Raw genomic sequence first — 14738 nt, 5'->3', positions numbered from 1 at the left:
AGGGGTATAACTATTTTTGCCATACGGTGGAAGGCAAGCCATGTTTACATATATAATCTTCTCATTATATGTCACTATACATATCAATATAAGATATAGATTCCTCTAGTAATGGTTAATTAAATGTATATGTATGTACTGGCCACATGGCCCATGTTCCATTGTTAGCCCGTTACATACATCAAACCAAGTGGATTGGGCTGATAGGCCTCACATTGTGTGTTGTAACGGCCCATAATTCGTCCCAGCCCAGTACAAATCCTCCTTCCCCTCGGTTCCCTCTGGTTTCTTCTCCCAATCCCCGTCCCCAGGATCCACCGCGGTCATGGATCAAGAACCCGACGCCAGCGGCGGAGGCGAGGCTCCTACGGCGACGCAACCAAGTCCGGCAATCTCGGACCCTCTCCTCTCCCCCGCCGCCGCCGCCGCCGCCGCCGCCGCCTCCCCTTCCCCATCGGACGACCTCTGCTACGAGGCGGACTCCCTCCACGACCTCGCCGCCCGCGGCCAGTGGCGCTCCGTTCTCGACAAGGTCGCCCGCGCCCGCTCCCTCTCGCTCCTCTCTCGCCCCCACGACCACCTCGTCTACCTTACCTTCTCCGCCCTCGCCCTCCTCAAGCTCCGCCGCCCCGCGGACGCCCTCGCCGAACTCGACTCCCTCCAACCCCTTACCACCTCCCCTGACCCCTTCGCTTCCCCCCGCTTCCTCTTCGAGTCCTACCCTCACCTCTACCCCGGCCGCCAGGGCTCCATGCTCCCATTCTCCTTCCGCCTCCTCCATGCCACCATCCCCCAGGCCCTCGGCGACCGCCCTGAAACCCTAGATCGCCTCTATTCCCTCCTAGACTTCGTCCGCTCCAAGATCCGCGGCCACCACGGATCGTCGGAGGAGAAAGACTCCTCCGCCGCCGCCGATCGGTGGCGGAGGAGGGAGGTTCTGGTGATGAGCTCCCTCATCTGCAATCACTTCTGCCACCGCGAGTTTGACGTCGCCCTCGCGCTGATCCGCGATTTGCTTCTCCGATCGCCCTCCGATCCGGTGCTCCTCTCGAGACTGGCCTACATCCAGCTCCAAATTGGGGATCTCGATGGAGCCAAGGCTACGTTTGCGAAGGTGGAGGGTTTGAGGACTCAGGAAATGGGGCTGGAGTTTGAGAATTTGGTGGGGAGGAACCGGGCGCTGGAGTTCTTGGTGGCGAAGGACTTCGCGTCGGCGGCGAGGGAGTACGATGAGTGTATCGAGAGAGATCCGGGGGATGTGGTGGCGGTGAACAACAAGGCGATGTGTCTCATGTATTCCAGGGATCTTTCGGATGCGATCAAGCTGCTGGAGGGGGCGCTGGAGAGGGTGCCCACGGCTGCTGTGAATGAGACCGTGGTTGTGAATCTCTGTAGCATGTATGAGCTTGCTTATGTCAACCATGGGGAGATCAAAAAGAGTCTCAGCAATTGGATAGCTCGAGTGGCACCTGATGATTTCGATCCATCTTGCACTCGAGTCTGATTAAAAGGTATTGTTTTGTCCCCAGTACATTCCTTGAATTTGGATGTTTGATTCTTTTCTTTGATTTAGTTGTGAGTTTCTTGTGTTATTCTCTAAGCTATGAAGTGATACCAGATTTTATACTTGGGTATACTTCTTTTAGATTTGATTGTGCTGAAGCTTACAATTATATGCCTTTTGAAGAAACTTGATCATAGGCTTCGAGGTAGAAGTGAATTACAAAATATTTAGGGATATCTGTTTCATCATCCCCCCCCCCCCAAAAAAAAAAAAAATCTGATTTGAAACTTCAGGAATTATTTAGGCTAAATATCATGTTGTTATGGGGTGGCTGGTATGATGACTTACTTGAACTGGCGGTGCAAGGTGAAACCAGGTTGCAAATTATTAAGGCACTTGGGAGGTGTATAAATAGTTTCTTTCTGTCAGCAAACAGGCATTTGAATTAGGTCCACATCTTTGTATGAGAGCACATTTGTTTTAATTCCAGTCTTCTTGTAATTAAAATAAGTTCAATAGGGAACATTGCAAAGTTTTGGGGTTTTCAAGCACTGTTTTTCGCTTAGTCAAAATAATTCGAAACTCAAAAAATACTAGTCAGAAGCTGAAAAGATAGGAAAAAAACTTTGTACATTCATCAGGAACTTGCTACATGCGGAAAAATTATGAAAATTGATAAATTGTAAGTCATCATTCAACTGCAATAATAATATATATGTCATTGTTTTACAGCATAGTTTGGATTGAGGCATCAATATTCTCTTCAAGAAATATATGCCAAGACATGAACATATTTGATGAGGTAAAGGAAGAACCTTAGGGGGTGTTTGGTTGGGAGGAGTGGGGGTCCGGAATCGGAATCGAAATGGGTGACTCCTATTCCAACCGTTTGGTTGGAAGGAGTCCCATTCCGATTCCGGGGTGGAATGGGAATGGCTCAATTTATATAGAACTCAATCCCTACTCTCCTCTATGGATTCAAATTTTCATTCAAATTCCGATTCCGATTTCGGTCATGAACCAAACGTTTCGGAGGATTTGGCCATTCCGATTTCGATTCCAAGTCATTCCGATTCCCATTCTCATTCCGATTTCGGTTGCGAACCAAACACCCCTTTAATGACTTTTATTTTGGAATATTTACTACATTATTATCACACTATGAGATACTTCCACAAAACTCATTTTTTAGGTTTTGTACACCATCAAAGTTTTGAAAATAAGCTTTCTGAAAAGGAGCCAAAGAATGCTCTTTTTAACGCCCACTTTATAATTAGGTTTCCTCTGAACCCATTTTCAAAATTAGTGCAGACTGAACTTTCCATCATTATCAATGAGAGATCTCAAATAATGACTTAAGGTAAACCATATGAAGTAAGAGGTAGAATTCTCTACATTGCGAGCTCCTATCTGGTCTAGTGTTTCCTTTTGTGGGATTTGGACACCAATTTCTAAAGGTTTTCAATGGCAGTACCAATGGACCAATTTTGTGTGCGACAACAAATGAGCCTATTTGGTAGTACCACTGCCCATGTTGTCACTAAAACCATAAATAACAAGCAGGGACAAAATTGTCAATTCATTTTAAAAACTCCAAGTATCTGAACAGATCAAGTATCAGGCATGCTGTTTTAAAAGGAAGCATAGGTAATTGTACTCTAGCTTAGTCAGTTGATATTCAAGATAAAGATGCAATGCATTACTTTTAGATACAATAATTCTTGCATTGATCAAATAACAGCATATTGGTTCTTTCTTTTTCCCCTTCCACAGTGGAAGGATATGCATATATCATGATTATAATCTGTTATGCTGTAAACCTTAATGGTACAGAATGATTGCTTGGCAATGAAGAAGATGATGGCTGTTTTATGAGGCCGAGATGCATTGGCCTAGCTGCAAACACACCTTTGCACTCAACAGAAAAGTGAAGGAAGAAACAAGGAATTGTTAATTATTTTCCCTTTTTTTGAGAGATTCTTTAGCCACTCTGCTTTCCTGAACAGTTGTTTCAGACTCTCATGCATTAGCGCCACTGGTGATGCCTCCTGGTCATTTATTATTCTGCTTTACAAAACAGAAATGAAATTGTTGGGGGATACCCACCGACCGACCGACTATCGGAGGTCCGACCGGCTGGACTATCGGAGGGCCCGACCGGCTGGCGGCCCGACCGACCGACCGACTATCGGAGGGTCCGACCGGCTGGCGGCCCGACCGGCTGGCGGCCCGACCGACCGACCGACTATCGGAGGACCCGACCGGCTGGCAGCCCGACCGACTAACCAACGGCCCGACGGACGACTCTGACTGGCCGATAGTAAGTCGGGCGACAGGCCGACGGACGCCATTAGCGGCTAACTGAGGCCATTCCACGGTCCATTCCCGACCGACTAAACCCAGAGGCCCGGTAGCCGACCCACATGAAGCTCGCCGACCGACGGAGGAGTCCGGTGCCACTCTGCTGGCCACCGACCTTGGGTCGGCCGACTCCACCAACCACCGTACGGCCGCCAGACGTTGTCAGTTCTGACACGGACATGCGGCACAGTTACCTGGGGGCATTGTCCCGCCGAGAGCCGGGTCAACCCTGGTGATTAGACGGCTACACGGCGACATGACGTTTTCACGGCGGCTCTGACAGCCTACAGTGAGTTGACAGTTCCTCACTTGTCCGCGCCATTAATGATGGCGCCATTAATGATGGCGCCATACCGCGCTCCACTATATATACCGGGGAAGGCAACAGTGCAAAGGATCGATCCGCTCCGTCTCTCCCAAAAACGCAGGCTCGCTTCTCTCTCTCTCTCTCTCTCTCGAGCTCTCCGTCTGCATTTCACTGTTGCCCAGTCACCTCTCTGACTTGACCGTCGGAAGGTCCCCGCCGGAGCCGTCTCCGGTCAGTGCGGACTTCCTTTTGCAGGTGCACGCTTCCCGACGATCGGACGACGAGGCGATTGGCCGCAACAGATTGGCGCGCCAGGTAGGGGACAGCATGACAAAGACAAGAGCTCAACGATCGAGAGTCACTGGGTCGGCCAGGCGCTCTTCCCGCCGGGAAGAGGCCTCTCCACCACCACCGCGGCGGAGCCTAGCTCTCCGCGCCCTGCAGTGACTACGGAGGTCCAGATTGCGGCCATCGTACGACAGATGACCGTACTGACCGACGCAGTCAAAAGCCTCCAGCAGCAACCGGCGGCCCGACCTATGCCTTCCAGGAGCAGCCGCCGACGACCGCGCCGATCCCTGTCGCCTCCATGCGAGCGCTCCCAACAGCGCTCCCACGGAGAGGAGGAGGGACGACCACGGCGCGACGACCGACGGTCCCAGCGGCCCTCCCTTCCCCGTTGGAACGGGCAAGGAAGGAGAAACGGCCGCGCACGCCGTCGGCCTCTCTTTCAGAATCCTCCGGAGGCTCCACTCCCGGGGTCTCCCAGCATCGACGAGCGGACGACTACGAGCGACGGTTCGAGGAGATCGACCGCCGGCTCGCCCAGCTGCAGATGGACGGCCAGAAGTCTTCGAACGACGTCGACTTCCAGACCGTCCAGCCTCTCTCTCGACTGGTCCTCGATGAGCCGATTCCCAGTCGGTTCAAAATGCCGAACGTGGAGCCATACGACGGCTCCACCGACCCAGTCGACCACCTCGAGAGCTATAAAGCTCTCATGACAATTCAAGGGGCAACCGACGCTCTTTTTTGCATCGGCTTCCCCGCCACACTTCGCAAGGCTGCCAGGGCTTGGTACTCCGGTCTTCGATCGGGCAGTATCCATTCCTTCGCGCAGCTCGAGCACTCGTTCGTGGCCCATTTCAGCACCAGCCGAAAGCCGCCGCGAACGTCGGATAGCCTTTTCTCCCTCAAGCAGGGGGAAAACGAGACGCTCCGACACTTCGTGGCGCGATTCAACGCGGCCACGCTCGAGGTCCGGGACCTCAACGAAGACATGGCGGTTTCAGCCATGAAGCGGGGCCTGAGGTCGTCCCGATTTACTTATTCTCTGGACAAGACCTCCCCCGAACATACGCCGAGCTACTGGAGCGCGCATACAAGTATATGCGCGCGGACGAAGGAGCGTCCGACCGACGCTTGGTCGAGCCCAGGGGTCCGAAGGAGAAGCGAAGAAAAGGTCGGGAGCCCGCCGAACCAAGCAGGCCCCCGGCCGATAGTCGGCTTTCTCCACCCCGACAGATCCAAAAATCACCCCGCCGACAGACTCCGAGGTCGGTGCGTCCCAGGTATGACTCCTACACTCCTCTCTCCGCTCCCCGTGCGCAGATCTTGATGGAGATCGAAGGGGAAGAATACCTGCGACGGCCTCCGCCTCTGAAGGCAAAGGGCCTCGACCATCGGAAGTACTGCCGGTTCCATCGGAGCCACGGCCACGACACCGAGCGATGCATCCAGTTGAAGGATGAGATCGAAAATCTCATCCGCCGGGGGTATCTCGGCAAATTTGAAAGGGTCCGCCGACCCGACCGACTGCCGATCGACGCCCCAGCCGACTGAAGAGGCGCCGACTAACCAGCCGACGGCTGGAGTCATCAACATGATCTCCAAGCGGCTGGGATCGGGGACGTCTACAGGGGGGAGCCGACGAAAAAGCGCGCCCGGACGACGTGATTACCTTCTCAGAAGACGACGTTCGGGGCATCCAGACTCCCCACGACGACGCTGTTGTTGTGTCGGCGACAATAGCCAATTATGATGTAAAACGAATTTTTGTTGATAATGGAAGTTCGACAAATGTTTTGTTTTACTCGACCTTCTCCCGAATGCGACTACCGACTGATCGACTTAGTGGGGTCTCCACGCCCTTGATCGGCTTTGCCGGAGACACCGTCACGACAGAAGGAGAAATCACCCTGCCCGTGACGGTCGGTACCGAACCACGGCAAAGCACAGTCTCCCTCATTTTCGCGGTCGTCCAAGTTCCTTCGGCCTACAATGCCATACTCGGGCGACCCGGACTGAACGCCCTCAGGGCGATCGTCTCGACGTACCATCTCCTTGTTCGATTCCCGACCAAAAACGGAGTCGGGGAGATGCGCGGAGATCAACAGCTCGCCCGACGATGCTTCCAAATCTCCGCCCAAAGCGACGAGACAAAGGATCCCCTGACAATCGACAAACTGGATCAACGGGAGGAGGAAGAGCGGGGTTCGCCGGCCGAGCAGCTCGAGGCGATCCCGATAGGAGAAAATCCTGACAGAAAAGTTTGGATCGGGTCTCAATTGCCCGACACCGAACGCCACCGACTGGCGGAGCTGCTGACGGCCAACGCCGACATATTCGCATGGTCGGCAGCAGATATGTCGGGCATCCCTCCAGAAACAATTACTCACCGACTCAACATCGACCCGACATGAAGCCGGTGAGGCAGAAGAAAAGGTCCTTCGCCCCAGAAAGGCAGAAGGCCATTGACGAAGAAGTGGACAAGCTGCTCGAAGCAGGCTTCATTCGGGAATCCACGTATCCCGATTGGCTCGCCAATGTCGTCATGGTCAAGAAAGCCAACGGGAATGGAGGATCTGCATCGACTATACCGACCTCAACCGAGCGTGCCCGAAGGATAGCTTTCCACTCCCGAAGATCGACCAGCTGGTGGATGCGACGTCCGGATTTCGACTGCTCAGCTTCATGGACGCCTTCGCCGGGTACAATCAGATCCGGATGGCGCCTGAAGACGAGGAGCACACCGCGTTCGTGACCCCCAAGGGCCTCTACTGTTATCAGGTGATGCCCTTTGGATTGAAGAATGCCGGCGCCACCTACCAGCGACTCGTCAATAAGGTCTTCAAAGACCAGATCGGGCGTAACATGGAGGTATACGTGGACGACATGCTGGTAAAGAGCACGCAGATCCCGGACCATGTTCAGGATCTCGAGGAGACCTTCCGCACCCTTCGACGACACCGAATGAAGCTCAACCCGACCAAATGCGCCTTCGGGGTGACCTCGGGGAAGTTCCTCGGATTCCTCGTTTCTCAGAGAGGGATCGAGGCCAACCCTGAGAAGATAAAGGCGATCCTCGACATGCGTCATCCGAACACCAAGAAGGAGGTCCAACAACTGAACGGAAGAATCGTCGCTCTTAGCCGATTCATTTCCCGATCAGCTGAAAGGTGCCTCCCGTTCTTCAAGACCCTGCGCCAGGCGAACGGTTTCTCTTGGTCGGATGAGTGCGAACAGGCCTTTGAAGACCTGAAAAGGTACCTGGCTTCCCCGCCGCTGCTCGTAAAGCCGCAGGTCGGGGAGACCTTGTATCTCTACTTGGCCACATCTTCTGAGGCGATCAGTTCGGTGCTCGTTCGGGAAAACGAGTGCCGAACCCATCAGCCCATCTACTACACCAGCAAAGTGCTCCACGGCGCCGAAGCCAGATACTCGGAGACGGAAAAGATGGTTTTCGCCCTGACCGTCTCCGCGCAGCGGCTCCGACCATACTTCCAGGCCCACGCCATCGTGGTACTCACCAACCAGCCCCTGAGGGCCGTACTGCGCCGACCCGACACATCCGGACGACTCGCTAAGTGGGCAATGAAGCTTAGCGAGTTCGACATTCAGTACCGACCGAGGCCTGCCTTGAAGGCTCAGGTCTTGGCCGACTTCATCGCTGAATGCCCGACGACCGACCGAAGGTCGGGAGCTGAAGGCCCGGGACGAGATTCGATCTCTGAGCCAGACCCGATCTCCACCTGGGTACTTCACATCGACGGAGCCTCCAACGCTCAGGGAAGCGGGGCCGGGCTCCTGCTCACGAACTCGGATGGGGTGTCACCGAATACGCCCTCCGGTTCGACTTCAAGGCCTCCAACAATCAAGCCGAATACGAGGCACTCCTCGCGGGCTTGAGGATGGCGAAGGAACTGGGCGTCGACAGCCTCCGGGCATTCTCCGACTCTCAGCTGATCGTGGGGCAGGTCAAGGGCGACTTCGAGGCGCGAGATCCGACCATGATCAAGTATCTTCAGAAGGTAAAGGATCTCGTGGCCCGCTCGAGCATTTCGAGATCTCCCACATCCCCAGGACGGAGAACGCCGTGCCGAAGCTCTCTCCAGATTGGCAACGTCGGCCTATGATTCTTTGGGTCGGACGTTTGTCGAAAACCTCCAACAGTCGAGCATCGATCGGGTCGAAGAAGTACAGCAGCTAACGTCTGAACCAAGTTGGATGGACCCGATCGTCCGGTACCTGTCCGACGGGACCAGTCCCGAAGATCCCGCGGAGGCCAAGCGACTCCGATGGTCGGCGTCGCAATATGTGATCATGGACGGCCGACTCTACAAGAGGTCGTTCTCCCTCCCTCTGCTCAGGTGCTTGGGACCGACCGACGCTGACTACGCCCTCCGAGAGGTTCACGAAGGAATTTGTGGGAATCACTTGGGGGGCAAGTCCTTAGCCTTCAAGGTCTTACGACAGGGCTACTACTGGCCGACCATGAGGAAGGATGCGGCAGAGTTGGTCCGAAGGTGCGAGCCATGCCAGAAGTATGCCAATATTCAGCACCAACCGGCCAGCCAAATCACTCCCATTGTCGCTCCATGGCCCTTCGCTCAGTGGGGAGTCGATATTCTCGGCCCCTTCCCACCGGCGTCGGGCCAAAGGAAGTTCATCGTTGTCGCCATCGACTACTTCACGAAGTGGGTCGAGGCCGAGCCCTTGGCCAGATCACCGAGCGGAAGATGGAGGACTTCGTCCAAAAGTCCATCATCTTCAGGTTCGGATTGCCGCACACCATCATCACCGACAACGGACGGCAATTCGACAACCAAGACTTCAAGGACTTCTGCGCCAGGTTCCATATCCGTCATCGACTAACTTCAGTCGGGCACCCACAATCCAACGGCGAGGTTGAGGTGACGAACCGAACTCTGCTCCATGGACTCAAGACCCGACTGAACGAAGCCAAAGGCCTCTAGGGTCGACGAGCTGGGCTCCGTCCTGTGGGCTTACCGAACGACCCCCCGCGTCCCAACCGGAGAGTCGCCGTTCAGTTTGGCCTACGGGACGGAAGCCATGATCCCGCTCGAGATTGGCCTGCCATCTTCAAGGGTCGAGCAGTACCGCGAGCCGGACAACTCCGAAAGCCGGAGGGCTGACCTAGACCTTCTCCCCGAACTGCGAGATGAGGCTCAAATCCGAATGGCCTCATACCGACAGAGGGTCGCCTGATATTACAACGCCAAGGTCAGACCAAAGCTCTTTAAGCCTGGTGACCTGGTCTTGAGGAAGGTAGAAGTGTCGAAGCCCTTGGACCAGGGAAGCTGACTCCCAACTGGGAAGGACCCTACAAGGTTGCTGACACCTTCGGGCCGAGGGCCTACCGGCTGGAGACCCTTGAGGGAAAAACCATTCCCCGGACTTGGAACGCCGACAACTTGAAGCTGTATTACCCGTGAATTCTGTAATTCAATCGTCGGAATACAAGTTCAGTTTGAAAAATCAGAGTTCTAACTCTTCGACTACTGATCGGCGCTCAGCCCCGACGCATCGACGCGGACCTGGCACCGACGACACATCGGCCCCTTACACGGACCGATGCATCCACGATGACGGGAGTTCATACTCCTTCTACGGTCGAATTTTCGGGCAGAATCCATCGGCCGACTGGCCGATCGGACCCCGACCGAAGAGAGGCTAAAAGCCCACGCGGCTATTGCCGCGACTTCCGACCAGGCTACGGCCGGTCGAGGGATATTTGGCTTACCACCGTCTATCATATGACGCGACCTTATTCGCACCCACTACTCGCCGACCGTCCTACGGCCGGCTGAACGACACTCGGCTTGCCACCGTCTGTCAAAGGACATGAAACCCGATGCAAGAGCATGGGGACCCGACTTACTATCGTGCCCCCGACACTGCACCGGACGATGATTGACTAAGTGCATCTACGAAGGTCCGCTGCCGAACCTTTACCAGGTTCGGTCGGCTCCCGACTTAACAGATGCGCCCGAACGGCGACTACAATTATTGGAAGCCGACCTAAAGTCGGGACACAAGCTACTTCGGAGCTGTGCAAGCCGGTTAAGTCCTACCGACTTACCCGAGTTGGCGACTTCTCTAAGTTGGTAACTAGGGTTCGACATTACAGCAATAAGAGACATTTCAAACAAAAGACACAAGAAAAGACAATTTCATTCATTGATCAAAGAAAATTACAAAGTCGGGCCGAAGCCCGATTACATGTATTTTCAAGAAGAAGAAACAAAAGGAAGACGGTCGGCTGGACCGATCATTCGTTCTGGTTAATCTCTTCGACCGACGGAGGATCGGGAAGGATCGGCATCTCGACCGTGAGCGGCGCTGGGTCAACGGCAGAAGGATGTCCTTCAGTCGGCAAGGGACCTTCGGTCGGCTCCTGCTCCGGGACGGCTTCCTCCGCTGGGATGACGCCTCCCGACAGATGGTCGGCCTCCTCTTCGGTTCCCTCCTCTTCGGCGAGTAGCGGGACGACTCGGCTGACGTCCACCTCCGGGTACAAGGCATGGACGGCATCCCGACCGTCCTCGAACCTGACCCGGTAGGAGGCGAAGCCCGACTCGAGCATCTCCTCCTTGTACCGGTCGGAGGCCCGGAAGTCCTCAACCGCACGATCGGCCGACTCCCTCGCCGACCGTGCCTCGTCCTCAGTATGGGCCAGCTCCTCCCTCGCCAACTCCGCCTCGGCCCTAGCAATTTCGGCATCGATCTGGGCGATGGACAAATCCTCTTCGGCTTCCGCGAGCTTCCCCAGGCTGGCCCGAAGTTGCTCGCGTTCCCCTTGGAGTTCGGAGGTGGCACCGTCCCGTTCGCGTCGAAGACGACGCACGACCCGACCTTTGTGCTTGGCCTCATTCTTGGCCGACTTCAGTTCGGCCATAAGCCGGGAGACCTCGTCCGTCAACTTGGCCTCCCGGTCGACCGACTCCTGCAGTTGGTCGACCAGCCTCACTCTTTCGGCCTCGGCCGCCGCCGACCTTTCCTTAAAGGCTGCCCGAACGTCGCCGAACCTTCGGTATCCGGCCTCCAACTCGGACATGGTGAAGATCAGCTGCCGACGGAAAAAAGCTTTGTCAGAATTATGTGGCAAGCAAAAATTCTTCTAAGGAAAAAGGTGACGCGAAGCTTACCTCCACCATTGTCGGGTAGAATCGCGACAGCATCTCGGTCACCTGCCGAGACCGCAACGACTGAACGTCGGTAGGGAGGAGGATCCCCTGGCACAACCTCCTCGCAAGGTTGTGGTCGGCCAAGGCCGACGCACCCTCAGGGTAGTATGCGCTGGGGGGCATTGATCTCTCCTCCTCCGAGGGCTCCATCGGGGCTTTCCCCCGATCAGCTGCCCCGACCGACGGGGCTGGCAGCGATGGGACGCTGGAGTTCGACCTGGCGCCCCCCGTTGCGCCAGCGGACGCCTTCGGACGATGTTCGGCTTCCCGAACGACATCCGGCTCCACCCGCGGCGGCGAAACCGCCGACACTCCTTCGGCTACTTCCTCGGTCGGCCTCTCCTCGACTCGGACAGTCGGAGCCGCGAGGGCTATGATCGGCTCCGACCCCTCGGTCGCCGACGCTTCCACGGTCGGCGGGACTGGGGCTGGTCTCTTGGAAGGGCGCGAAGGGCCAGCCCCCGACACTGGCCTCTTCCTCGCGGCGGCAAACTGACGAATCTCGGCATCGGTCGGCCTCATCCTCGGCGGTGTCCCTGCAAAACCGACCAATGTCAAAGGCCGGACCAGAACTACCCTAAAGCCGAACAAAAAGAAAAGCTGGGGGATCGGGCGATACCTATTCGGGGGACCAGACTCAGGCCGGCATCATAGAGAGTTTGCTCGGTAACAAGCTCCCTCTGCTTCAGGACCGACATGTCTTTGAGTCGGTGGAAGTCCTCCCGGTCGTCCACGTCGACCCGACTGTTGTCGTTGGCCTCAGTTCGGGGTACACCCCAGCGAGAAGGAAAGCCCCAAGAGGAGGAAGAGGAAACAAAGAAAAACTGGTTCTTCCATCCATGAATGGACGATGGAAGACCGGTTATGAAGGCAAGACCCTTCCGGGGGTTGAAGAGCCACCACCCTCGGGCTTTAGGGTGGGGTCGGAGCACAAAGAAGGCCCGGAAGAGGGAAACGCGGGGGTCGGTCGGCAAGAGCTGACACAACAGCGCGAAAGAAATGATTAGCCGGACAGAGTTCGGCGCCAGTTGCACCGGACAGAGTCCGTAGTAATCAAGCAGATTCCGGACGAACTCCGGAATCGGGAGCCGAAGACCCGCGCGAAGGTCTTCGACATACAGCGCCAGGTCGCCAGGCGGAGGGTTGTTAACCCGACCGCCGGCCCCTGGAGCAGAGAGCCGAAACTGCTCCGGGATGCGATAGTGCTCCCGAAGCTGATCGACGTTCGGCCCCGAAAGCGAGGAGGCCTCATCTTTCGGAGCCGATCGGGTGTCGTCGGTCGGGTTCCCCGACCGAGCTCCCTGAGTCGGTTTCCTGGTCATTGTGCAGGGACCGAAAGAGGAGAAAGAGAAGAAAGGAAGGAAGAAGGGGAAGGAGGACCACGAACCCGATGGACCCTCCGGAAGTAGAGAAGAGCTCTGCCCGCGACGACCGAGAAATCGTCCGGACAGAGTTTCCCCCAGCAAATGGCAAATGTGGGTCAGGGTCCGGGAGGTCCTATATATATAAGGCCGACCGACGGCCGAGATGCTCCCGCGCCGACCAAAGACCTCCAGATGCGCGACGCGTGGCGCCCGCCGGTTGGCTGAGGATTCGGCGCGCTTCGTCCCGAGACGCCCGCACCGCCCTCATTAAATGCCGGAGCGGACGCCGGCCAACCACCATGACATGCGGCACGCGGGGGTTGGCTCCGCAGTCGGCCGCCCGCGCCGGTCCGCGTTCCCGATGGGACGCCTCACCCGCGATCGGCGCCGAATATCCGATCGACTGACGCCGTATCGTCCGGCACCCGATCTTCTGACACCGACGTGACGACTGACGACGACAAGACGCGGCGTCTGACACCGGACGCCGGCGCGACTTCTGGCATCGACTAGACGTTCGGATCCCTTGGGATTCGTGAGGTGTCTGACAACGGATCAGCCGGCGGTACGGTCGGATCTGCATATGCGACAAATCCACTCCCAGTCGTCCGATCTTGCTACCCGAATGAAGGCATCGGCCAGCTCTCCACCCGACTTAGGAGTGGAGGGGGGCAACTGTTGGGGGATACCCACCGACCGACCGACAGACTATCGGAGGGCCCGACCGACCGACCGACTATCGGAGGGCCCGACCGGCTGGCGGCCCGACCGACCGACCGACTATCGGAGGGCCCGACCGGCTGGCGGCCCGACCGACCGACTATCGGAGGGCCCGACCGGCTGGCGGCCCGACCAACCGACCGACTACCGGAGGACCCGACCGGCTGGCGGCCCGACCGACCGACCGGCCCTAGACTAACCAACGGCCCGACGGACGACTCTGACTAGCCGATCGTAGGTCGGGCGACAGGCCGACGGACGCCATCAGCGGCTAACTGCGGCCATTTCACGGTCCATTCCCGACCGACTAAACCCAGAGGTCCGGTAGCCGACCCACACGAAGCTCGCTGACCGACGGAGGAGTCCGACGCCACTCTGCTGGCCACCGACCTTGGGTCGGCCGACTCCACCAACCACCGTACGGCCGCCAGACGTTGTCAGCTCTGACACGGACATGCGGCACAGTTACCTAGGGGCATTGTCCCGCCGAGGGCCGGGTCAACCCTGGTGATTAGACGGCTACACGGCAACATGACATTTTCACGGCGGCTCTGACAGTCTACAGTGAGTTGACAGTTCCTCACTTGTCCGCGCCATTAATGACGGCGCCATACCGTGCTCCACTATATATACCGGGGAAGGCAACAGTGCAAAGGGTCGATCCGCCCGTCTCTCCCACATACGCAGGCTCGCTCCTCTCTCTCTCTTCCTCTCTCTTTCTCAGAGCTCTCTGTCTGCATTTCACTGTTGCCCAGTCACCTATCTGACTTGACCGTCGGAGGGTCCCCGCCGGAGCCGCCTCCGGTCAGTGCGGACTTCCTTTTGCAGGTGCACGCTTCCCGGCGATCGGGCGACGAGGCGATTGGCTGCAACACCCTCTTTTATTTATAGCATCATGTTTTGGTATGATTGAGGTTATTTGGGAAATATTTATTGCAGTGGATGTCCTTCGTTATTATTCGATTTTGAGATTCGTGCAACATATTTGGTGGATC

At 56.5% G+C, this 14738-nt stretch overlaps 1 protein-coding gene across 2 annotated transcripts in view; it reads left to right on the top strand.

Annotated features, from left to right (window-relative positions):
- The first annotated feature begins 300 nt into the window (after positions 1-300).
- The window catches only part of LOC105051869 (uncharacterized), a 16801-nt gene continuing 2363 nt past the window's right edge, over positions 301-14738 (top strand). The window contains exons 1-2 of one of the 2 annotated variants that reach the window (XM_010932512.4): positions 301-1511; positions 3338-3539. In XM_010932512.4, coding sequence (XP_010930814.1) covers positions 326-1504 — 1179 coding nt within the window. In that variant the 5' untranslated portion in view covers positions 301-325 and the 3' untranslated portion in view covers positions 1505-1511; positions 3338-3539. Of the gene's footprint in view, positions 1512-3337; positions 3540-14738 lie in introns of those variants that run through there. The other variant, XM_019852639.3, reaches the window with a different exon arrangement.

Source organism: Elaeis guineensis, chromosome 9 (genome assembly GCF_000442705.2).
Source record: "Elaeis guineensis isolate ETL-2024a chromosome 9, EG11, whole genome shotgun sequence".
NCBI classification, from domain to species: Eukaryota; Viridiplantae; Streptophyta; class Magnoliopsida; order Arecales; family Arecaceae; genus Elaeis; species Elaeis guineensis.
This window is presented reverse-complemented; position numbering and strand designations above follow the sequence as displayed.